Source organism: Coregonus lavaretus (assembly GCF_964263955.1).
Source record: "Coregonus lavaretus genome assembly, chromosome: 3".
NCBI classification, from domain to species: domain Eukaryota; kingdom Metazoa; phylum Chordata; class Actinopteri; order Salmoniformes; family Salmonidae; genus Coregonus; species Coregonus lavaretus.
This window is the reverse complement of record NC_139990.1, coordinates 23,302,570-23,327,992: the sequence shown is the minus strand read 5'-3', so window position 1 is coordinate 23,327,992 and position 25,423 is coordinate 23,302,570. Positions and strand designations below refer to the sequence as shown.

The 25,423-nt window shown below is 43.9% G+C and overlaps 2 protein-coding genes across 3 annotated transcripts; one reads left to right on the top strand and one right to left on the bottom strand.

Moving 5' to 3' along the window:
• Positions 1 to 6,288: 6,288 nt before the first annotated feature.
• Positions 6,289 to 12,221, bottom strand: LOC311111874 (chromatin target of PRMT1 protein-like). Of its 2 annotated transcripts, XM_084154783.1 has the most exons (6): positions 11,886 to 12,221; positions 11,143 to 11,226; positions 9,789 to 9,939; positions 9,124 to 9,307; positions 7,808 to 7,957; positions 6,289 to 7,637 (listed from the first exon to the last, which is right to left on the bottom strand). In XM_084154783.1, exons 2-6 carry the CDS (start codon positions 11,205 to 11,207, stop codon positions 7,420 to 7,422), a joined length of 768 nt encoding a protein of 255 aa, XP_084010909.1. In that variant the 5' UTR covers positions 11,208 to 11,226; positions 11,886 to 12,221; the 3' UTR covers positions 6,289 to 7,419. The 2 variants fall into 2 exon arrangements, with proteins under 2 accessions (XP_084010909.1, XP_084010910.1); XM_084154784.1 differs by lacking the exons at positions 11,143 to 11,226; positions 11,886 to 12,221 and having other exon boundaries at positions 9,789 to 10,342.
• Positions 12,222 to 12,232: 11 nt separating this feature from the next.
• LOC311111888 (SNARE-associated protein Snapin-like) lies at positions 12,233 to 19,102 on the top strand. The gene is made up of 4 exons (XM_084154805.1): positions 12,233 to 12,369; positions 16,305 to 16,351; positions 16,798 to 16,916; positions 17,225 to 19,102. Exons 1-4 carry the CDS (start codon positions 12,254 to 12,256, stop codon positions 17,330 to 17,332), a joined length of 390 nt encoding a protein of 129 aa, XP_084010931.1. The 5' UTR covers positions 12,233 to 12,253; the 3' UTR covers positions 17,333 to 19,102.
• The last annotated feature ends 6,321 nt before the right edge of the window (positions 19,103 to 25,423 follow it).

Sequence of the window (25,423 nt, the reverse complement as noted above, 5' to 3'; positions counted from 1 at the left end):
GATCAGGACTTTATTTTAAGAATGTGAAATGTCAGAATAATAGTAGAGAGAATGAACTTTGGAAGTATGCTTGGGGTCAGGGATGTAGCTCAGTTGGTAGAGCATGGCGTTTGCAACGCCAGGGTTGTGGGTTCAATTCCCGTGGGGGGCCAGTATGAAAAAAACATTTTTTAATGTATGCACTCACTAACTGTAAGTCGCTATGGATAAGAGCGTCTGCTAAATGACGTCATTGTCCATTTGGAAGAGCCATTTGCGACCAAGCTTTAACTTCCTGACTGATGTCTTGAGATGTTGCTTCAATATATCCACATCATTTTCCTTCCTCATGACGACATCTATTTTGTGAAGTACACCAGTCCCTCCTGTAGTAAAGCACCCCGACAGCATGATGCTGCCACCCCCGTTCTTCACGGTTGGGATGGTGTTCTTCGGCTTGCAAGCAACCCCCTTTTTCCTCCAAACATAACGATGGTTATTATGGCCAAACAGTTCTATTTTTGTTTCATCAAACTAGAGGACATTTCTCCAAAAAGTACGATCTTTGTCCCCATGTGCAGTTGCAAACCGTAGTCTGGCTTTTTTATGGCGGTTTTGGAGCAGTGGCTTCTTCCTTGCTGAGCGGCCTTTCAGTTTATGTCGAAATAGGACTCGTTTTACTGTGGATATAGATACTTTTGTACCTGTTTCCTCCAGCATCTTCACAAGGTCCTTTGCTGTTGTTCTGGGATTGATTTGCACTTTTCGCACCAAAATATGTTCATTTCTAGGAGACAGAACGCGTCTCCTTCCTGAGCGGTATGACGGCTGCGTGGTCCCATGGTGTTTATACTTCCATATTATTGTTTGTACAGATGAACGTGGTACCTTCAGGCGTTTGGAAATTGCTCCCAAGGATGAACCAGACTTGTTGAGGTCTACAATTTCTTCTCTGAGGTCTTGGCTGATTTTTTTTGATTTTCCCATGACGTCAAGCAAAGAGGCACTGAGTTTGAAGGTAGGTCTTGAAATACATCCACAGGTACACCTCCAATTGACTCAAATGATGTCAATTAGCCTATCAGAAGCTTCTAAAGCCATGTCATCGTTTTCTGGAATTTTCCAAGCTGTTTAAAGGCACAGTCAACAAGTGTATGTAAACTTCTGACTCCACTGGAATTGTGATACAGTGAATTATAAGTGAAATAATCTGTCTGTAAACAATTGTTGGAAAAATGACTTGTGTCATGCAAAAAGTAGATGTCCTAACCGACTTTCCAAAACTATAGTTTGTTAACAAGAAATTTGTGGAGTGGTTGAAAAACTAGTTTTAATGACTCCAACCAAATTGTATGTAAACTTCCGACTTCAACTGTACATACACACATACATATAGACACTCACTCTACAGACACGTACACATGGATGTTGTATTGTAAATATATGATAGTGGAGTAGTGGCCTGAGGGAACACACTAAATGTATTGGGTAAATTGTTATGAAATATGTCATGTAATATTTTAAATTGTATATAACTGCCTTAATGTTGCAGGACCCCAGCAGCTAATGGGGCTCCTTAATAAATACAAATACAAAAATAAATGGCCAATTTGCGAGATGTACTTGTTATTTCAATAGGCATAGGCTACTGACTAAAATCTGGGTTTATAATTGCAATTCAACTTGCCATGGTAGCTAGATGCAGGTAGCCTATAGGCCAACATCTAATTTCAGGGGAAAGTCCACAATGAAACTGACATTAAATGTGGTGAATGATACATTTGCGATAGAGCTGTGACCATGATCACAACTGATAAATTCCCATTTAATTAGCTAAACATGGCTATTAATAATTGCATAATAACACAAGGCTACAACAACAAACTGAAGTTATAGGCTATTTATTAAATCCGTTTGCCAGATCCAGGTAGGCTACACAAGTGGCACAAATTGATTTGCAATGACTCCAGTGGTCATTTCAACATAATTACTGTATGAAATGGTGGGCTACAGTAGCCTACAATGGCATGGAAATTAATAGCCTACTTGATGGCCAACAGATGAAAATGTGTCATTCTCCACGTTTAATGTCAGTTTCATTGTGGACTTTTTCCCATAACATAAGCACTCGAGCGAGTTCCATAACTTCCATTTCATATTTCGCTTGCGCAGCGCTCGAGACCCAAGAACTGAGCATGAGTAAAACTCTTCGCTTGATACAGTTTTCCATAACAAAAGTCGACATTAGAATGCAGTTTACTTTACACCACCTCTGAGCGAATTTATTTTCCAGTGCTTTGTCGCCGTTATATCAGTTATAGCGCGTTTATGTTTGATGGAAAATGGGTTGGAAATAGGTGTCTTCATAATGACAATCTAAATAGCCTACCTACAAGTGGTCAAAAGTTGTCATGACATGCGCGCGTGTTGCTCTGTCTCCATGACTCAGCTGCCTATTGCAGCGTTCTCTCAATACACACACACAAACACACACCACTCACTCACTCACTCAGTAACAGCTTGCTCACTGCTTGTTTGGTAGTCAGCAGCAGCATGTCACAGGTATAAAAAAAAAAAAATATGTATTCACTAACTGTAAGTCGCTCTGGATAAGAGCGTCTGCTAAATGACTAAAATGTAAATGTAAATGTACAGGGAAATATGTTGTTTCATGGCCGCAGTGCAATAAAGAAGTAGCCCAAAAACCTGCAACTCCGTTTTCAAAGTATCCCAAGTTTAGGAAAACAGCGGACATGGCAACCCTGGATGGAGTACTGCTACGGACGGAAGTCAGGGCCCAAAATGGAATTTATTGTTGTTGACTATAAAAGCACAATGCCGTGAAAACTGCCATCAGAAAGAGTGAATAAATAGCGGGGATCTTCCTAATATGGGCGGGGATCTTCTTAATGTTGGCAAGAGCAGAGTGGCGCAGCGGAAGCGTGCTGGGCCCATAACCCAGAGGTCGATGGATCGAAACCATCCTCTGCTATCCGTTTTCTTGAAATTTCACAATCTTACTTGTTTACTTGTTGCATCTTCTTTCTTTCGATTGATGTTCAAATACATAGACACGAAAACCATTTTACAAAAAGTATGACAGGTTAATTGACAAGTTACAATCAAAATGGCAATAATAATTTTGCATTTGGCATTATTTCTCATTGAAGTGATATTTATCAACTAGGTTACTCAAATATGAAGCAATTTGCCAACTAAGTACAACTACCCAATAACCCAACTTCATTGCAAATGTATGAAATTGTCCTCTTGTTTTGATGACCGCTGACCCTTGGATGGGAGACCCGATGCTCCTGGAAATGTGGTGTTGGAGGGTCAGTAGGGGACACTCTTCTTCCCTCATTGTTCTAAAAACAAAGGCTTCCCCAATGGCCCCTATGTCAAACTCATACACTCATGTGTATTTATTTGGACAGAAAAGCTGGATTTGAGATCAAATGTCTTCCCTGTTAAAATAAAGGTTAAAAGGTTTTATTTTGGGGTATTTTCATACATATCTGTTTTATGTTTTAGAAATGAAAGCACTTTATGTATCTAGTCCCCCCATTTGAAGGTGTCATAAGTATTTGGACAAATTCACTTATATTGTGTTACATTTAGTCAATCGTTTAGTATTTGGTCCCATAAGCTTATTAGAAATCCCGCTATGCCCTCCGACGAACCATCAAACAGGCAAAGCATTACATTTTAGTCATTTAGCAGACGCTCTTATCCAGAGCGACTTACAGTTAGTGAATGCATGCATGTTTTTTTCATACTGACCCCCCATGGGAAACAAACCCACATCCCTGCCGGCCATACCCTCCCCTACCTTGGACGACTCTGGACCAATTGTGCGCCGCCCATGGATCTCCCGGTCGCGGCCAGCTGCGACAGAGCCTGGACTCGAACCAGGATCTCTAGTGCCTTAGACCACTGCGCCACTCAGGGTCAATACAGGACTAAGATCGAATTGTACTACACCGGCTCCGACGCTTGTCGGATGTGGCAGGGCTTGAAAACTATTACAGACTACAAAGGGAAGCATAGGGAAGCATAGCCACGAGCTGCCCAGTGACACAAGCCTACCAGCCGAGCTAAATCACTTCTATGCTCGCTTCGAGGCAAGCAACACTGAAGCATGCATGAGAGCATCAGCTCTTCCGGATGACTATGTGATCAAGCTCTCTGTAGCCGATGTGAGTAAGACTTTTAAGCAGGTCAACATTCACAAGGCCGCAGGGCCAGACGGATTACCAGGACGTGTACTCCGAGCATGCGCTGACCAACTGGCAAGTGTCTTCACTGACATTTTCAACATGTCCCTGACTGAGTCTGTAATACCAACATGTTTCAAGCAGACCACTAAGGTAACCTGCCTAATTGACTACCAACCCGTAGCACTCACGTCTGTAGCCATGAAGTGCTTTGAAAGGCTGGTCATGGCTCACATCAACACCATTATCCCAGAAACCCTAGACCCACTCCAATTTGCATACCGCCCCAACAGATCCACAGATGATGCAATCTCTATTGCGCTCCACACTGCCCTTTCACACCTGGACAAAAGGAACACCTATGTGAGAATGCTATTCATTGACTACAGCTCAGCATTCAACACCATAGTGCCCTCAAAGCTCATCACTAAGCTAAGGATCCTGAGACTAAACACCTCCCTCTGCAACTGGATCCTGGACTTCCTGATGGGCCGCCCCCAGGTGGTAAGGGTAGGTAACAACACATCCGTCACGCTGATCCTCAACACAGGAGCCCCTCAGGGGTGCGTGCTCAGTCCCCTCCTGTACTCCCTGTTCACCCATGACTGCATGGCCAGGCACGACTCCAACACCATCATTACGTTTTCCGACGACACAACAGTGGTAGGCCTGATCACCGACAACGATGAGACAGCCTATAGGGAGGAGGTCAGAGACCTGGCTGTGTGGTGCCAGGATAACAACCTCTCCCTCAACGTGATCAAGACAAAGGAAAAACCTATTCGCCCTAAGGAGACAGAAAACATTTGGCATGGGTCCTCAGATCCTCAAAAGGTTCTACAGCTGCACTATTGAGAGCATCCTGACTGGTTGCATCACTGCCTGGTATGGCAACTGCTCGGCCTCCGATCGCAAGGCACTACAGAGGGTAGTGTGTACGGCCCAGTACATCACTGGGGCCAAGCTTCCTGCCATCCAGGACCTCTATACCAGGCAGTGTCAGAGGAAGGCCCTAAAAATTGTCAAAGACTCCAGCCAACCTAGTCATAGACTGTTCTCTCTGCTACCGCACTGCAAGCAGTACCGGAGCGTCATGTCTAGGTCCAAGAGGCTTCTAAACAGCTTCTACCCCCAAGCCAAAAGACTCCTGAACATCTAATCAAATGGCTACCCAGACTATTTGCATTGCCCCCCCCCCCCCTTTACTCTGCTGCTACTCTCTGTTTATTATCCATGCATAGTCACTTTAATAACTCTACCTACATGCACATATTACCTCAATTAACCGGTGCCCCCGCACATTGACTCGGTACCGGTAGCCCCTGTATATAGCCTCGCTATTGTTATTTTTACTGCTGCTCTTTAATTATGTGTTACTTTTATTCCGTATTATTTTATATTGTATTTTTTTGTGTGATTTGTTTTGGTATTCTTTCTTAAAACTGCATTGTTGGTTAAGGGCTTGTAAGTAAGCATTTCACTGTTGTATTCGGCGCATGTGACAAATAAAATTTGATTTGATATTCATAGCACACAATGACTACATCAAGCTTGGGACTCTACAAACTTGTTGGATGCAGTTAGTTTTGGTTGTGTTTCAGATTATGTTGTGGCCAATATAAATTAATGGTTAATAATGTGCCATTATGGAGTTATAGTGTATTACATTAAGTAAAAAGTTTAGTATTTGGTCCCATATTCCTACCAAGCAATGATTACATCAAGCTTGTGACTACACATTTGTTGGATGCATTTGTAGATTGTTTTGGTTGTGTTATGGGATTATGTTATGCCCAATAGAAATGAATGGTAAATAATGTATTGTGTCATTTTAGAATCGCTTAGGTCACTCTTCTTGCCCATTCTAACGTTCAATTTAACAGTAACTGGATGCCTGTCTGCCTGCTTTATATAGCAAGCTATGGCCACGTGACTCACTGTCTGGAGGAGCGATCCATTTTCATGAACGGGGTGGTGTACCGAATAAACTGGCCGATGAGTGTATATGGTGATTTAGCCAAGTGCTTGCAGTGTATTAGTCTTGAGAGAATACATGATGGAACCAATACTCAAAACACTAACAACTACTGTGTTAAGAGAAGATGACAATACAAGTTTATTCTCTGCCAATAACCAGATGGAAGGAGAGGGAATTACATAGCAATTGGAGTTTAGATAGTTTCATCCAGATGGACACAATCTGAAAACATTCCCACTCACTTCATTTGAGTGGTGTTCAACAACCACAGTTTTTTTTTTAAAGACCATTTCAAATTCATACAATTGACACCAGGATGGAAATATTTTGCACCTTCTTGTGTAGTTGCTATTTTTGGTATGTCAAGCATCCATAAAATGCTGTTAGGGGAGTTTCAACCAAAGACAGCAACATATGTCAATTATCCAGAAGCAAAGTTGGTGGCGTTAAATAGAACAAAAATGCAATAAATGATCTCTCTAGAATTCCCCTTGTCATTTTCATTAGATTTTTTACTCGAGTCAAGTCTTTGTACACTTCTGCTAAAACAATAAAAAGGAGCATCCATTACTAAATACAAATCCTAACATAAAAACATGGTAGTAAAAAATAGGTTTACGAAATATGAGAAGTGGATGCTAGTTAGACATGATGGAGCTAAAGCACTTTTAACCATATGGACATAGACGCAAAGTTCGGTAATAGTCCAATTCAGCTTCAAAACAGATTATGCCAAGAGAGATTCTAGTCCAAAAAGCAGGCCTTTGAGGAGTGTTGATAGTGTTGGTTCTTTAAGTCTCTACTCCGGTCAGTGTCGTCCATTCAAGTCTAAAATATCTTTGTTTTCTTCATGCACACTTGCACATACAGGAAACAGTTTTAAACTGTGCAGGTGCGAGTCTACTTTGCAATGATACTGATAGAATGGTCAAGTCCACATTCAGTAAAACGGTCAATTTCAAACAGTTCTCTTCATAAGCCCACAATTTTAGAATGAGTGTGTTTGTATGCATGTGTGTCAGTGAGTATGTGAGTTTTATATTTAAGCCGATGTTGTGATCACATGTCAAATTTGAGCCATGTAGTGTGAGACACTGCACTGAGTTTACGTATGTGCGTTTATCATTAAGTTTGTGTCGTGTAATTGTACTATACAAGCTTCTCTCTGTGTCATCATGTTATCAGTACTGTCTCAGTGTGGGCCTGTTCAAGGAGTCCCTACTCTCTTGTGGTGGAGGTCCTGGTTCACTCCATGCCCTCTGGGTCAGCCTGGGCCATGTACGCGTCCAGCTCTGCGTCCAGGTTGCCCTTTGTCTTGGACATGTAGGCGTCAAGCTGGTTGTCCAGCTGCTCGCGGGTCATTCCCGGGCCACCTCCCCTGCCGCGGCCTCCTCTTCCACCACCACGACCGCGGCCACCACCCCTGCCGGCGAAGCCACCACGCCCACGCAGGCCACCTCGTCCTGGAGGGAGGGAAAGAAATGGTGGACAACAACACCCAAAAAAAATTAGTCACAATGCATTAACAAAATGGTTGTTGCATAAGTGTTCATGTAAACAAGAAACTTGAAGTAGATTGTGACGTGTCAATTTACAGATTAAATGAATCCGAACTCTAAATCCAGTTTCTTACCCCTGGCTCCCATTCCTCTTCCAGCTCCTCTGCCGAAGGCACCCCCACGACCAGCAGCCCCTCCTCTTTGACGCATTCCCCTACGGAGGGCCACACGGCCTGGACCCCCTCTGCCACGCATCTGGCCCATGCCTGGGGAAAGGCGATTCCCTATCAGGACACAGGATGTAATAAAGGAGCAGTTAACTAGTGACTTAGCTTAATGTTGATAGCATTTAGGAATTTAACCAATTTATCACATTTCAGTTTAAGAACAAAGTTGTCAAGTGAATACAAAAACCTTCTACATGCCCATCATTGACCCACATCTCAGCCACCAACACACCTAACTAAAGCAGCTAAAGTATTCAAATTCTATGCAGGGGAAAAACATGTTAAGCATGTCAGTTATACTCCAACTTGTTTTACGTTAGCCATGACAAGACAGGTTAGAGGTGTTTGCTGGGTGCCTAGCCCATGTATTCTGGAATAACTTCTAGCTAGGCATGGGGTATTCTGACAGAATAACAATTTGTGCTACTGTGAAAACACATTAATATCACTTAAAATGCTATGACCAACATTGGTTTTTAAAATCCTGGAATGCCACTGTTATGCGTTGTATGCAACATATATGTGACCGCAGTGCACATCTTGTATCTGCACCATTCCATTCTAAACCCCGATAAATTAAAGCCAACGTATTTAAATGAATTTCACTTAGGCCTAAGTATTACTGTGACTTTTGTTGTTGTCTAAATGGCATCTAAAATCCCCAATCCCCTCCACCGGGAGTGTGTATAAGTGGGTGTGGGGTGACTGTGTGGATAAGCAGGGACAGTGCAGCTGTTAGATCCGTCACCACATGCTCAGTAGCACAACAGGTGCCAAGATATTGGGCCAACCAAGACAGCAGGGGGATTATGGACGGTGGAGTCACGATGATTGACAGCCACATTCCCTCAGGTTGAGGGGATGGATAGTAAACCAGGGGGTGAAGCCATACTCTTGACAGATCCACATGGACTGACAGCTGGGGTATTCCATTCAACTCAGCAGGGTGTATTTGCTCAAGCTAGTTTCCAGATGAGATCACATCACCCCTTTAAATAATAAAGTTTGCCTTTCCCCCATGCAAAAAAAGTACAAGGCCTACTTAAAAGCCTGGACATCACTGTGGAAAGTATACTTCAGCCCCAGAGTAGAACAATTCAGAGAAAACATTAAACGTCTTGTCATATGTCTTTCAACAATTTATGAAGCCAAAATGTTCAGTTCTAACATTGTAGCAAAACATCAATCCCAGTAGGCTTTGCTGTGTGGTTACAAATGCTCACCTCTCAGAGCCATAGCTCCCCTCAGGGCTCCTCCTCTGCCGCGGCCTCGTAGACCTCCTCTGGTCATCCCCCGCATCCCTCCAATGGCGAATCCCCGGCCTCCAGCGCCCCCCCGCATCAAGGCCCCGATGGGCCGGCCCAGCCTGGCCTGGATGTTGCTCTTCCCCAGGCGCTGCTTCAGGCTCTGGGAGGGTTAGGTGGAAGGTTGATACCAAGTGGCAGGGATAGGGAGGTGGTGAACACTTGTGCTGCATTTGTCAAATTGTCGCTTCAGTTCTTGACCCAAACACAGCCATTAATCTGATCTGTATATTAACCTTTGCTCTTTGGTCCCCTCTCTTACTAGGTCTGCGTCAAGCATTTCAAGTTCCTAATATCTAGTGATTCCCAAGTGTATAGCCCTTTTCCCGTTCCCCATCTCCCTCTTACACGTTTGTAGAACATGGCCTGTGTCCGGTATCCCATTCCTCTCTCCATCTCACCTGTTTACAGTGCTTCAGATGTCTCCCCATTTGGCTCTTCCTCAATTCATCTTTCCCCGATTCCTCCTCAAAATGCATTGGAGAAGAAGGTCCGAGGAAAGGGACTTGGATCGTCTCCTCCAATACTGTTGAGAAGGTGAGGAATTGCAGAAAGACTAATTGCGCTAGATCCCCTTGTCTCACCTGCTTGTGGTGCAGAGCGGCCTGCACAGAGGGCCTGTTCTCCATCTGCTGGGCGAGGCGGCGGTTGCGGGCGCTGGCCATGTGTTGCTGCTGCATGGTGGCTCGCACACTCACCGCTGTTGGCGCCTTGTTCTTCAGCATGGTAGTGAAGCTTTGGAGGGGAGGGGGAGCGGGACAGAGAGGGGGTAAAAGGAGGGAAAGAGAGAGGATACGGAGGGGGGGAGGGTTCCAAATCAAGTCATTTCTCATACCATGGACACGGCCACAGGAGCTGTGGCGTGTGTTATGAATGCCCCGCTTGTTGGCACCTCACTCTCTTTGTTTCGCTCTCTCTCTCTCTCATTGTTAAGTACTTGACAACCCAAAATGCTTTCTGGAAGCAATTCAGCACATTTTAGGTTAAAGTAAAACAAAGTAGAAAGATGGATAGAAATGCAGTAGAAGAAACACTGGAACAGATGGGAAGACAAGAATGAGAACGGCAGAAGAGAAAATGGAGAGAAAGGAAACCAGATGACAAGAGAGGAGAGTGATTGCCACTTACAGGCCTCCCCGCCACCCTGTTTTGATGGCATCAGCCTGCGAAAAAGGCCTGGCGGAGGTTGGAGGCCCAGGACTGGAGGGGTATCTGGCAACCCAGCCACTTACAGCCCGGACCGTGCCTTGTGCTCACACCACACATATGAGAATAGGAAGAAAAGGGGGAGAGAGAAGTTCAAGGGAAGGGGGGTTGGTCACGTCCGGGCTAGGACTGGGCACCTAGTCTCACAGAAAGACTTCAGAGCACAGAGAACTGAAAATGAAAGTGGTAGCAAAGAGAGGAGGAAAAGGAGTCAAATGGCTAAACAAACAGTCATTTAGTTGAGAGAGAGTTGTGTGTGTAGAGAGAGGGTGGGAGAGGAGCGGGAGGGTGCTTTGGGTGAGCGCACCCTCCCCTTTTCATTGGTTTGTTCTCTCCTCTCCCATACGTACAGTATGTTTTGGGACTGCACCAATGTGTGACACACAGAGAGGAGGAGTGCCGGGGCATATCAGGAGTGCGGCCTGTGCCCATTCTAGGACAGTCGCCTTACCAGGCATCACCGTTACCCTCTCTCCTTGGGTCTAAGTGTGCGCTGCTCACACAAAAGGTTGGCCTGGAGCGCCATATTTGCGCTCCAAACTTCTAATGTAAGCAAATGTTGAATACGGCATGCATTTTGAGTGAGCAGCGCACACGTCGGCCCCGGGCAGTCTAGCGTCCATGTCTGGTCCCCAACAGTGGCCTTCCGTAGTAGAGCACACTAGGGCCGTCTGTACCACTTTTTCGCCCTTCGTCTCGCTTAGTGCTGTCAGGGTGCGTAGCGCGTCTCACCGCTCATTCAGGGACTGCTTGGTGGTGCTTTTCAGCACTACTTTTTGGGAGGAGGGAGCACTCATTTTGACTTCACTGGAACTCCTTGGAACAAGTGACAGACAAGAGGGAGGGATAGGTCAAATTGGGAGATGCCAGGGAGGGTGTAGTAGGGAAAAAATAGGTTAGAAAAACAATTTCACGAAGGAAATACACCAGTGTTGGCCATTACATTCCATCTGTGCATAACCATTCAAGGTCGTAGGTACTTGCTAGTTTCATAACAATACATTATATTTAGTTGGCAAAATGGTCAGCTTAGTTAGTAGATAACTAGTTAAAATTTGACTAGTTGTGGTATGCAGTTAGCTAGTATCCTTCCATTTGCCAACTAACGTTGGATACATACTTTGAAGAAAAGACGCAAAGGGGCCACGCCACGAGCTCGAAATAAACTTATCGTGGACTTTCCCGAAAGGCACAACATACACGTCAGGTTCATAAAACAAATGTAGCAAATGAGTCGACTTCACTGCGTTTGAATGACAACGAGAGACGGGGTAGCTACGAAAGCTAGCTAACTACGTTAACTAAGTAGCCTGTGACTGTGCGAAAAACTAAATAGGAGCCTGTACGCTGTTAGGCTAGTGTCCCTATCGAGCCTGAACATTATTAGCCAACGTAGCTAGCTAGAAAATCTCTTCCTAAAAACAGTCAACATTGTCTCAAACAAGTTCAGTAGGCGATTATTTGTAAAAACTTACTCTGATCGTTGCTTGTTTGCCGATACTCGTGTATCACTTGGCTAGCAAGCTCGTTAGCTTGAGCGATGAACCAGTTAGCAGCTAAGCTAGTTGCAACCGACAGATCTGGATCCACTTCTCACTTGATGTTTTATTTCGCCTTACTCTTTCAGATACTACTAAAATACGAACTATACTAGCTAGCTACAGTGATTAAAACGGTATTTCCTAAAAATATAAACACGGAGGCCAGCCTGTTCTCCCTCTCTCTCCTTTCCTTACAAAATGGTGCTAACTGGGGAAAATGGAGAGGTTTTACAGCTACGTCACAGATTTACTTCCTGGCGTGCTTTACGTTTCTTGTTATCACTTCTGGTTCAGGAAGAGAAATGGCTGCCCTAGCTGTTGTGGAGACACCATCCGGGAAAGATGCAATTGCAGAAGGACTGCTTGGTCTCTTGAAACCAGCTGTCCAGCAGCTTGATCTTCATGTTCATTCAGTGAGGTAGGTAGCTAGCAAGATATGTGTTTCGATTTCAAATGTGCTTGCTAGATACCGCTCCCTTCATTCACAGCTAGCTAGCCACTTGTGGTGCGTTCAAGACAACTGGGAACTTGGGGAAAAACGAGGTCAAATCATAAAGTCAGTGATCTTCAGGTCGGAAAGCGGAGCTCTAGAAAGAGAATTCCGAGTGGCATGACAGTTCAATACGATTTTCTCAGTTGGAGCTCGGTTCTTTCCGAGAATTTGGAATCGGAAGTCGGAGATTTCCAGTTGTTTTGAACACGGCAATAGCTAACTCCATCATCATGACAGTCCCATGATGCGGCCCTTCCTCTCCTAGTTAGTTATCAGGGAGGGAGATTCCCTAAAAACACGTCACTTTGATACAGTTTAATTAGTCGTATGTACGGGATACACGGTCCTACAAAATGCTTACTTGCAGGTTCCTTCTCGACAATGCAACAACAATAGGAAATAATAAAATATAAGAATACGAACATAAAGGAAATGGCTAAGTAGAATATAAAAATATTTTAGCATATGTATAATACATGAAGGCACAATTTATACTAAACAAAAATATAAACGCAACATGTAAAGTGTTGGTCCCTTGTTTCATGAACTGAAATAAAAGATCCCAGAAAATGTCTCTCAAATGTTGTGCACATATTTGTTTACATCCCTGTTAGTGAGCATTTCTCCTTTTGACAAAATAATCCATCCACCTGACAGGCTAAATGACTAAAATGTAAATGTAATTGTGTGGCATATCAAGAAGCTGATTAAACAGCATGATCATTACACAGGTGCCTCTTGTGCTGGGGACAATAAAAGGCCACTCTAAAATGTGCAGTTTTGTCACACAACACAATGCCACAAATGTCTCAAGTTGAGGGAGTGTGCAATTGGCATGCTGACTGCAGGAATGTCCACCAGAGCTGTTGCCAGATAATTGAATGTTCATTTCTCTACCATAAGCTGCCTCCAACGTTGTTTTAGAGAATTTGGCAGTACGTCCAACCGGCCTCACAACCGCAGACCACGTGTAACCACGCCAGCCACCCGGACAGCTGATGAAACTGTGGGTTTGCACAACAGAAGAATTTCTGCACAAACTGTCAGAATCCATCTTAGGGAAGCTCATCCGCGTGCTCGCCCTCACCAGGCTCTTGACCTGACTGCAGATTGGCGTCGTAAACGACTTCAGTGGGCAAATGCTCACCTTCGATGGCCACTGGCACGCTGGAGAAGTGGGCTCTTCACGGATGAATCTCGATTTCAACTGTACCGGGCAGATGATGACATGTGGGTGAGCGGTTTGCTGATGTCAACATTGTCAACAGAGTGCCCCATGGTGGCAGTGGGGTTATGGTATGGGCAGGCATAAGCTACGGACAATGAACACAACTGCATTTTATATATGTCAATTTGAATGCTCAGAGATACCGTGACGAGATCCTGAGGCCCATTGTTGTGCCATTCATCCGCCGCCATCACCTCATGTTTCAGCATGATAATGCACGGCTCCATGTCGCAAGGATCTGTACACAATTCCTGGAAGCTGAAAATGTCCCAGTTCTTCCATGGCCTGCATAGTCACCAGACATGTCACCCATTGAGGATGTTTGGAAAGCTCTGGATCGACGTGTACAACAGCGTGTTCCAGTTCCCGCCAATATCCAGCAACTTTGCACAGCCATTGAAAAGGACTGGGACAACATTCCACAGGCCAGAATCAACAGCCTGATCAACTCTATGCGAAGGAGATGTCGTGCTGCATGAGGCAAATGGTGGTCACACCAGATACTGACTGGTTTTCTGATCCACGCACCTACTTTTTTATTTTTTAAGGGATCTGAAGCATGAATATGTGTGTCTGTGTGCTAAGGTGCAGAGAATCACAGCAGGTGGTCGGTCCAGTTCAAGTATTCAGCATTCTGGCTTGTAGATATAAACTTTCTCTGAGCCTTTTGGTGTCAGACTTCATGTTCCGATACAGTCCGCCTGATTGTAAGGGAGTGAACAGCTCAAGGCTGGGGTGTGTGGGGTCCTTGATGATTCTGTGGGCCTTCCTCAGGCACCGCTTCGAGTAGATGTCCTGGATGGGTGGCAGCATGGTCCCAGTGACGTATTGGGCCGTCCTCACCACCTGTTGGAGGGCCTTGCGGTCGTGGACGGATCAATTCCCATACCAGACCGTGATGCAACTGGTCAGGACGCTCTCGATGGTGCACTGGTAGTATTTGGAGAGGAGCCGGGATGGTATGCCACATTTCTTCAACCGCCTTAGGGAGTAGAGACACTGTTGCACACTCTTGACAAGGGTGGTGGTGTTGTTGGTCAAGTCCTCTTTGATGTGGACGCAGAATAACTTACAACTGCTGACTCTGTCTACTGCTGTCCTGTTGATGTGGATCGGGGCATGTTCCCTTCATCTGTTTCCTGAAGTCAACAATCAACGTGTTGTGCAAAGCAACACAGTTGTGGGTGAACAGGGAGTACAGGACACACCCCTGGGGGGCCCCTGTGTTGCGTCAGCGTGGAGGAGGTGTTGTTGCCAATCCTCACAACCTGTGTCCTGCCCGTCAGAAAATCCAGAATCCAGTTGCTGAGGGTGGTGTCCAGACCCAGGGCTCTGAGCTTGGTGGTTGGAGGGTGCAATAGTGTTGAATGCTGAACTGTAGTCACTGAACAGTATTTTCACATAGCTGTTCCTCTTGTCCAGATGTGTTATGGCCGTGTGAATAGCAATGGAAATGGCATCTTCTGTGGATCTGTTGGAGCGGTGGCAAATTGGAGTGGGTCCAGTGTGCCTGGCATGCTGGCCTTGATGTTGGCCATGACCAGCCTCTCAAAGCACTTCATGATCACTGGGGTGATAGTCATTTGGGCATGTCACCTTGTTTTTCTTGGGCACTGGGACGATGGTGGGCTCCTTGAAGCAAGTGGGGACTACAGCCTGGACAAGTTGAAGATGTCAGAGAAGACGCACGCCAGCTGTTCAGCACACACATCTGCCAACTCTCAAAATTGTGTATTTTCTCAGAGAGCGAAAGCACCTGGTCGACCGGAGCTGCAAGTGTCTTCCTCGATGGCTCGGTATTGTCTGCCTCAAAGCGAGTATAGAATGTGTTAAGCTCGTCTGGGAGGGAGTCTTCAGTGGGCACCACACAGCTGGATTTGCCTTTGTAGTCCGTGATAGTCTGTAGTCCTTGCCAAATGCGTTGCGAGTCTGAGTTGTCGAACATAAATTCAAGTTTGAGTCTGTATTGTCTTTTTGCGTCACTAATGGATTTGTGGAGCTCGTACCTGCTTGCCTTGTACACGTTGCGGGCCACCGAGTCATCTGGGTTTGTTCTGCTGACATTGAAAGCTGCAGTACGGGCTCTCCGCATGATACAGATATCTCCGTTCACCAAGGGCTTTTTTTTGTGTGGGTACAACATCAAAACATTTCCTAATGAAGCCTGTGACTGACAATGTATATTCCTCAACATTGATGGATGAGTCCTGGGTGGATGAAAATATTCCAATCAGTATTCTCAAAACAGTCCTGCAGCATTGCGTCTGCCTCCTCTGTCCAGTGCCTCACTATTCTCTGTGTTGGTGGCTCAGCTACAACTTTTTCGTAGCAGGCTGGGAGAACTTACGCAGCAGGTTAAGATAATTAAATTAAGGTTAGGAAAAGGGTTAGGGTTTTAGAAAATGCTCTCCTAACCTGCTACGAAAAGTTGTATCGAAGTGGCGTGTTTTTATGGAGGGATGTTCTGAATGTGTCCTTTCCTCATTACTTTGTTACTTGCTGTAGGCCTAGGCTACAGATATCAATGTCGTCTGCTGTAACCACTCTGTCTGTTGTTGTAGTAGTAGTCATGATTTGTTACTTTACTATATTTCTCTATGAATAATGCTATTGTGTTGTGTCCTTGTTATAGGGAAAGCCAGGTGGAACTACGAGAACACATAGACAATCTAGCCACAGGTAAAATTATTTACTTTTACATGCTTATTATGCCCTCCTGGGGGAACAGGGAAGTTGATGGGTGCCAGGTTAATGCACTTGACCCTGTGAAAGAAAGCCCATAGCCAAGCCAATGAAAACCATTGTGTGAGACAGGCAGAGGCTGCTGTGATGTGACTAGTACAACCACATATTTTTTTAAACTCATGTGTAAGGCTTCTAGAAGCTCCTGTGCTGCCTGAGGGTAATTCAATCGAAAGAGGTATGTCCTTTATTCAGAACCTTCTTTGATTTTCATGAGATCATAAAAAAACATTGCTTTTAATTATATACAGAATCAATCCTACAATTGAAGGCATGAACAAGAGCTGAATACCTTACCAAAATGGCTGCTGTCTTATCCATTTTCTTTATGAGATTAGCCAATCATCCTGTCGGTCATCCTCATCTCATCCCTTCATTTTTAGAGTTGTGCAGGATAAATGAACACCAGAAGGTGGTGCTAGACCTGGACCCCTATGTGAAAAAGCTGCTGAATGCAAGACGCAGGGTGGTGCTGGTCAACAACATACTACAGAATGCTCAGGTCAGTGGCTCAAAGCAAGAGCTTGGATGCTTTCTTTCTTTGCCTGTGCAGTATCTTATACTATTTTGTGGGCCTTCTTTTACTCCTGTCCTTGTACCTAACACTCTATTTTTATGTGTGTCACTGTGTCAAATTCAGTGGCTTAGTGTTCATCCCATGTATCTATACATTAATTCCAATGGGCATGGCAATTCTGCTTTGTCTGTGCATTTTGAATTCATGCAGCTCTGCTAGCCACTCAGGTGGTATATTATGTCAAGCTACTGACTTTCAACATTCAATGCTCACTTGAGTTTCCCTCTCTCTAGGAACGGCTGCGACGACTCAATCACAACGTCGCCAAAGAGACGGCGCGTCGGAAGACCATGCTGGAGACCTCTGGAGCGTTCACGCCTCGGTCGCCCAGTAAACCATGACCAGTAAACCATGCCCCACTCCTCAGCTCAACAAACTGCTTAGTAACAACACTGAGCTTGTCTTCCTGTGTCCTGGACTGAATAAAGTTTTCACATTCAACTCTCCACTGGGGTTGGGCAGTATCCAGATTTTCATATATTCATACCGTTCCTGTACCATACCGGGAAATACGGTATTACAGTCAGTGCACACAAGGGCCGCTATTTATTTTGAAAAAAAAATATTTTGGGGGGGGGTTGGGGTCCCAACGAGTTACAAGCGAATTCCCATAGCGGATGCTAGCTAAATGCTAACAAGCACAAGCGAACATAAACTAATTGCAAGGACAGACCACTATCTCAAAAGGCTACTCACAGTTTGCTGCATGCACAAAACAAATATTAGACAGTAGGGGATTGATTGTCTCTGCTGTAACCAAGAAGCTTAATCTTGCCATCTAGCCACATAGCTGCATAACTGGAGCCCTGAGATGGATATAAATTATTTGGCACATCTTAGATAGTTAACTTAGTTATAAGCAGAGGTGTAGCACGCACCACCGCAGCCCCGCGACACGGGAGGTTTAGAGCTTTAGGGGGCCCGGGGACAGTATTGAAAATCTGTATTTCAAAATACCCCAGTATATGGTACATACGGTATATCGCCAAAGCCTACTCTCCACCCAGGTGTGATGTACCATTGGATACTGCAGCAGTGAGACTGGGGGAAAGTTCTCTTTCCATTCTCACAGACTAAGGCAATGCTCAGTTTACCTGCTGAAACGCCAACCTCACATCTCTGCTTTGTGCTATTGTAGCAACGTGTACGTGTCTTGTGTAGTCATAAACTACTAGTTTACAATAAGCCAAAGGCAATTAGAATCAGGGGTGCTTTTGCTTCAAAAACGTACACAACTTGATCAAATGTTATTTGAATGCCATCTCAAGTCATGCCTTTTCACAATTGCATATATGTACAGCTTTGCTATGGACCCAAGAGGGCTTGGTTCATCCTTAACAACCTAAGCCTATCCTATCAGTTCCCCCCATTGTTTCCCCCACATGACACTGTTTGACTTGCCAAACACTTGTCACACTATTTTCCACATATATTTCATGAAAATTCATGAAACAATTAATCTGATATGTTCAGAAATTGCAACTGAAATAGGATTAAGTGTAGAAGCATGGGTGGCTGGTTATGTTCAAGTTATGCAAAGAGATATGAGTTTACACTGCTGGAGGGCTTTGGGCCTACTGATTTTTACGACCCTCTCTTTCCAGAATATGTTTATGAATGCCTCTGCATTCCATTCAAAGCTATGCCCACAGATATGTAGTTGATGGAACTGGTTCTTCTCTAGTGTGAAGTATTTTTGTCACTGTGGTTGGTCTAAGTAACTAGACCCGGCAATAACATTTAGTGCAGAAAAAAAGATGCAAGGAATGTTCGGAAACAGAGCAGTCACTGTTTCACGCTTCTAGCAGCAGCTGATATGCAACCCTGCCTGATATGGTTTGTCAAACCTTTTTTTCCTAGATGTCAAATCACATTTTATTGGTTGCATACACATATTTAGCAGATGTTATCGCAGGTGCAGCAAAATGCTTATGTTTCTAGCTCCAACAGGGCATTAATACCTAACCATACAAAACATGTTAATGACAACTTCTGTACTTAGTAGTTGCTATTGAATAAAACAGAGAAGCATCACCATTTTCTGGTCCTCTATATTATGAATTGTGCATATACTCTGTTAAAGTGTATAAATTGTAGTATAAGGAAACTGTCTTAGTACTACTGTCATGACATGGTTGTATGATGTGTGTATAGACAATCAGAGCAAATCCATAAACTTAAATTTGAGTTCTAGGGGAGTGGTTTGACTCCACAATGAAATGTGTTATAGTAGCCAAATATTAACTTTGATGTTTTACACAAGCAGTTTTAATTGGTTCAAGATGACAGATCAGTATCAAAGTGAAAGATGAATGGTGGTGAGCCAGTATCCTTACTAGCAACTGTTTTCAAGCATTTAACAGTGAACTTCAAGGACACCTAAAAAAAAAAACATGATTTAATTCAAATTCTGCTCTGTAATTCCTTTGTAATTCTAATCACAAATCTCAACCAACACCGTCTTTCTCACAAACCAACCCTGAGTGGTGTATAAACCTTATGTTTATGTGGGTATACTGAACTTAAATAATTGTATGTGTTGTCATGCCATGAGAGACAGCTTGTAGGATACTCATATTAATTTATTAGGTACGCCACCCCGTTCACGAAAATGGATCGCTCCTACAGACAGTGAGTCACATGGCCGTGGCTTGCTATATAAAGCAGGCATCGAGGCATTCAGTTACTGTTTCATTGACCGTTAGAATGGGCTAAGCGACTTTGAGCGTGGTATGATCATCGGTGCCAATGTGGAAAAACATTGCCTGGAACATGAAAGTGAGTTCAGTTTACTTGAGTGGCCTACGCAGTCCCCAGACCTCAACCCAATAGAGCATCTTTGGGATGAGATGGAATAGGCTGTTCGCAGCATGAATGTACTGCCGTCCAATCTGCAGCAACTGCGTGATGCCATTGTGTCAGCATGGACCATAATCCCTGTGAAATGTTTCCGACACCTTGTAGATTGCCCCGAAGAATTCAGGTTGTTCTGGAGGCAAAGTGGGGTCCGACCCAGTACTAGATGGGTGTACCTAATAAAGTGTATATTGACCATCAGTGGAATGTAACATCACTGATTGTGATCATTTAGGAACAACAAGACATTGAACTGTTGTTAGAATAATGGGCTTTTTTTTAATTTTTTTTATTGCTCTATCCTGCTCCCATATCTTTTTGTGCTATCTTGCCAGTTCCTATGGTCATTGTTAGCCAACAAATCTGAGATCGGGCTAGAATTGCTCCTCCTTTCTTTTTAAAAAGTCCTTCACCTGAATACTTCATCAGCATTGTCCTCCTGCAAAATTGGATCAGTGATAAAATGCAAGGTATGTCTGCCTCCTATGTCAATACTGAATGTTTTGTAATGAGAGAAGGGGGGTTGAAGGTGACCCCATTGGGTTTGAGCTGGAGTAGGAGGGAATGCAAGAGAGGGATTTGAGAGAGGGGCAGAGGTCAAGAGAGGAAGGCTTGTGGAAGAGGAAGAGGAATTGATCAAATGGATTGGCTGAGTTTATGTTTGATGGTGGCGTCAGCTTAGGTTGGGGTAGTTAGAAAGAAAGAGATGGAGGGAAAGGCTGAGACAAAGTGAAGATGTTACATTGACTGTATGGCCCTTGGTGTGTGTTGCAGATCAGACCTGACTTTCTTGAATATCCCTGGATTTCCCTGAACATGGATTTGGAGAGAATTTGTGCAGACAAGTATGTATGGCACTTTCAATGGAGAGTTAGATATAGAGTTTCACGACAGTTCTTTATGCCTATAGCTCTATTGTAACTTAGAGAAAAGCTGAAGGGGGCTCGATCCTCGATCTGCGGTGCAGAAGCGATTGTTTAACGACCTGTACCACAAAGCCTGGGGCTCAGGTAGAGGTAGTAGCATTCACATATGCCACGCTAGTGCACTTGTTTATCACAGAATGTCATACAAATGGTACATTAAAATGGAATTGTACTGACTCTTTGAAAGGTACACGGTTGGTTTAGAAAAAAAGTTATCACACCCCTTTATGTAGAGTTGTGTGACTGCGAATGTATCTCACAGTAGATCAAATGTATTACCCAAGACAAGTGTTTTAAGTAGATACTAATTGCCCTATTTGTCACCATTGTACCTTGTTGTCTGTCATTGTTATCCACACCCCTTCAGTTTCACTCTAAAATGATCATAGAGTTAACAAATGAGGTGCAAAATAATAGGGACATAAGAAACAATACAATAGTCATCAAACTTGGGGCGGTGTATAGGCCTATAGTTGTAATAGCCTACAACACACACCACTTGTCATTAGCAGTATAGACAAAGTGGAGTCGGGGAGGGGATGAGTGGGTTGGGCAGAGGGGCGTGGTAATCTCGGCGGCGCCACTTTAAAAAAACAGTCGCGTTGATATGTCAATCTAGACAAGACCCAGACAGACCTCCGCCCGGGGGCCCAGCCGTGAGAGCCGCGTCACTATTGGCTGAGAGACGCCATCCCTTTGAGACTGGAGCTCGGCGAGATACTCACGCGCACAATATCTACCCTCTTTTGTTATTGTACGGAGCGCGAGGGTAGGCTTCCGGGAGGAGCAGGCTGCACGAGCGGAGACAGCGAGGCTGATGGTCATATCGACAGGGATAGAAACAGATAGCCCAGGAGGGGAGGAAGGGAATTCGGATTATTAGCTACCTCAGTGCACCACATTCACCACTACTTCTCTTCTAATCCCTCAACACTCCGGTTGATGTGTAAGTATAGTCAATTTATCAAATTATGCAGCTTCTTCTCGTCACGCGAGCTCTCCAGTCTCCAATCTTCAAGCTTACTAAATAAGATATGGATGTTGAGGAGATTTCTGTACCCGGTCCAGACAAGCAAAATAGCTTGATTACTCGCTAGTTGTATCAACCAGACAAATGTCTGGGGAGTGTGTCTGTCTGTCTTGGGTTTTATGAGATGCTTGTTTTAGCTGCTTTTATTCCGAATGATTTGGTCCAGAAGTGATATCACTGGCTGCATGACTAGTTGATATGACATGTTGCCCTCTATCTTATCAACTTCTAATGTTCTATTCAAAGATGCTACTGTAATGAGTTACAATGTAGCGCCTGCTTTCGAATGATTAGATTGATACAATGCTGGAAGCGTTTTATCATCCCTACTAGGATTTCTTAAAATTTTTAGACGGTAGCCTAGACTTGGTGACGCGATATGACCAAATATGGTGTGGCAGTGTTTACGTCTCCGCGGAAGATCCTGGTAAAGTGAATGCATGGCTTGAAAATTGGTCAGATTGAGTTACAATAATGCATTGTAAGGGTCGGCCAAGAAGGTTACAACAGCAATGCTGTGTTTTGGTTGTAGCCAATTATTATTTTTTTCATTCCTTGAGATGGGTTTATAGTCAAGTGCAGGTGCACCAGACACTGACATAATACAGTACATCTTCAATTGGCAAATTTTATTTGGGCGCTAGGGACCTATGTATTGTGAGCTTTGCTGGATAGGAAATGTTATTGGCAACATCAGCTGTTTTATGATTAAATGTCAGAATGCTCACTACTTGCTACATAACAGCAGACTCTGTAGTGTAGGCCATACTGTTGTGTTATAATAGGTTCACTACTAGGGCCTAAAGATACAGTATATCATGTGCACATTAAATGTAACTTCAACATGTTATACATTTAGGCCAATAAGTGGATGATAACGTAGTGCTCATGTTGTTATTACACTGTTATTACATTTTAATAATATTTTACCTTCTAAATGGGGCAGCCCTAAGAGGGTACTTTAGGCCTACAGAAATAGTGGCAGAATGCTATTATTCTTTTCTCAGACTGCCTTTATTGTTGGTCACCTGTTGCATGGATTCACTTCTGAATACTTTAATTTTGCTTTATGATTTAGAGCCTTTCTTAAGCTTGGTTTGTAGTCGATCTGACGACAGGTTGATCAACAATCCTTAGACCAGTGGTCACCAACCGAACTGGTCGATCTCCAAGGCATTCGTAGTCGATTGCCAAATATTTCTCTTAAAAAAACAACGATAAAGCCTTTCATGCTGTTGGCCGTAGGTGCACCAGCTCGGAGAAATGTTCCCATTTGGAACCATTTCATGTGTCTGAAGGTACAAACTCTGCCTTCCCTGCGGGCCCAAAGAGCAAATCAAGCGCACTATAGAGTTTATACTGTGAGATTTCAAAACTTTTAAAACTATGACTAGAGCGAGACCGTCAACGAATACAGCAAAGAGCTGCTGTTTTTATGAGTGAGTTCGCTTTAAGTTCTTATGCAGCACTGTCAACACTTTTTATTCAACACTTTTATAAGCCATAAAATGTGTGTTCTTCCCACTCGCGCTACAACCAGCACTGCAGATGTAATAATTGAGTAGGAAAGTGTATCGATATGTTTGCGTTATTATTAGTGGCTTGGTTCTTTTTAATATCGAGAAATATTTCACTTTCTCTGTTCATAGGAGTAACAATCTGAATTTGTGCATGAGGCAGAAATTATCCGGTGCGACTCGAGTTTCGCCATTAGCTGGAAGAATGTATCCCTTTTTGGTCAGTGTCAGCGGAGGAAAGGGAGAGCAGAAGGACGTTGAGAGGTGGACCCTCAGTCTGCTGCTCTCCCTCCGCTGACACTGACCATCAGATGCAGGCACCTTCAGGTCAGAAACATACTTAAATGTATGCTCACTCAGATGTGCCTCACAAGGTGTGATCATATAGCCAACCTCAAATTTTGAAATATGTTTAAAACAATGGTCAGAACAACAATGCATTGGCAGGGCAATTCAAGCAAAGTCAATATGCGGTGGTAATGTATTGGGCCTATAGTTTACTGCACAAACCTCATTGCTACAGTACTGTTTTTGCTAGGTTAATGTTGCATAGGCTTACGTTTTTTAAGTAATATTAAAAAAAACATCTGAACGGTAGATCTCAGCTTGCATTTTGACTCAGAAAGTGACCACTGCCTTAGACCTACTGTAAACCATCCTAGCTTTCTCATCAACTGAGACTTATCCCCTTTGCTCAGAGCCCCCAAATCCTCTCTTTTCATAATATCACCCTCCACCTCTATTGGAGGAATGACCTCACAGTAACACTGGCCTAGTCTAATATAACCCCCTAACCCCTGCCCCTAGATACTTCTCAGATTGGTTCAGTGTAAGAGGACAGACACACCTGGCTTTTTGATGGTGACATGCACCATTCTCTATGACTGCTTAAAAAAGAACGACTATCAAAGCAATGCTATCCTGCTCTAGAAAAGCTTTTTACTACAACACCAACTCAGTAGGCCTGGCCTATACAGTATATCGTGAATAACGAAGACACACATTGCTTGATATGAATAGGACTGGCCAATTTTGTGATGTGACGCACGTTATAGTGACTGAGTTTGTCTTTTTGTGGATGTTCAATGTTGAAGAAGCTGTGTCAATGAATTTCCTTCATCAGAGGACACACACACTGGTAGCCTGAGACTTTCTCCCACAGCTTGAAGCCATGTTGTTGTGTGAGCATGTTTCCAAACTGACAGATATTAAAATAATGAGAGGAGGGAGAACATAGAGTCACTTCCAGTCAGATTAGCCACGTAGATGCAACAGGTTATAATAGCTCTGTCATGGTAGAATTATCTTAGCTCTGGCTCGTATTAACAGACAGACAAACAGAGCAAGGCTGCAGTTTTGCTATGGATTTCCTAATAGTGACATTTGGGCGTTATTGGCCTAACAGTTCAGAAATGAGCTTACATAAGATCAAGTAGATAGTACCTATCTGTTTCACTCAGTTTTGAGGCGTTTTTTTACTTCGTGCCTCCTGAACTCGACCCTGGTAGTTGAGGTATGTTGGTTAGTTAGTATGGGGGGCGCAATTGAATAAAATTCACATTGCACTAGTAGCACATAAACATGTTTTCCCCCTTTCCAAATGAAACTGTAGAATGGTTAAGGGCAGGCTACTTTAAAGTACCAGGTAGATTCCCCTCACAGGTAGATGCCTCCCGGATAGGCCAGGGTTGCCAAATTGGATCAAGCTCATTCTGGGAGATTAGAATTGTTAGCACGCATATTGTGCATAAGACTGCACTATCCATGGCTCATAAGATATTATTAATGTGATTACAAACTGGGTGGTTCGAGCCCTGAATGCTGATTGGCTGACAGTCGTGGTATATCAGACCGTATACCATGGGTATGAAAAAATAAATATTTGGTAACCAGTTTATAATAGCAATAAGGCACCTCGGGGGTTTGTGGTATATGGCCAATATACCACGGCACTCTGCGTTGCGTCGTGCATAATAACAGCCCTTAGCCGTGGTATATTGGCCATATACCACACCCCCTCGTGCATTATTGCTTAATTATAATGCATTATGAAGAGTGTATTCATAGGAAGCCTTTCAACATTTTCCACATCTCAGTCATTTA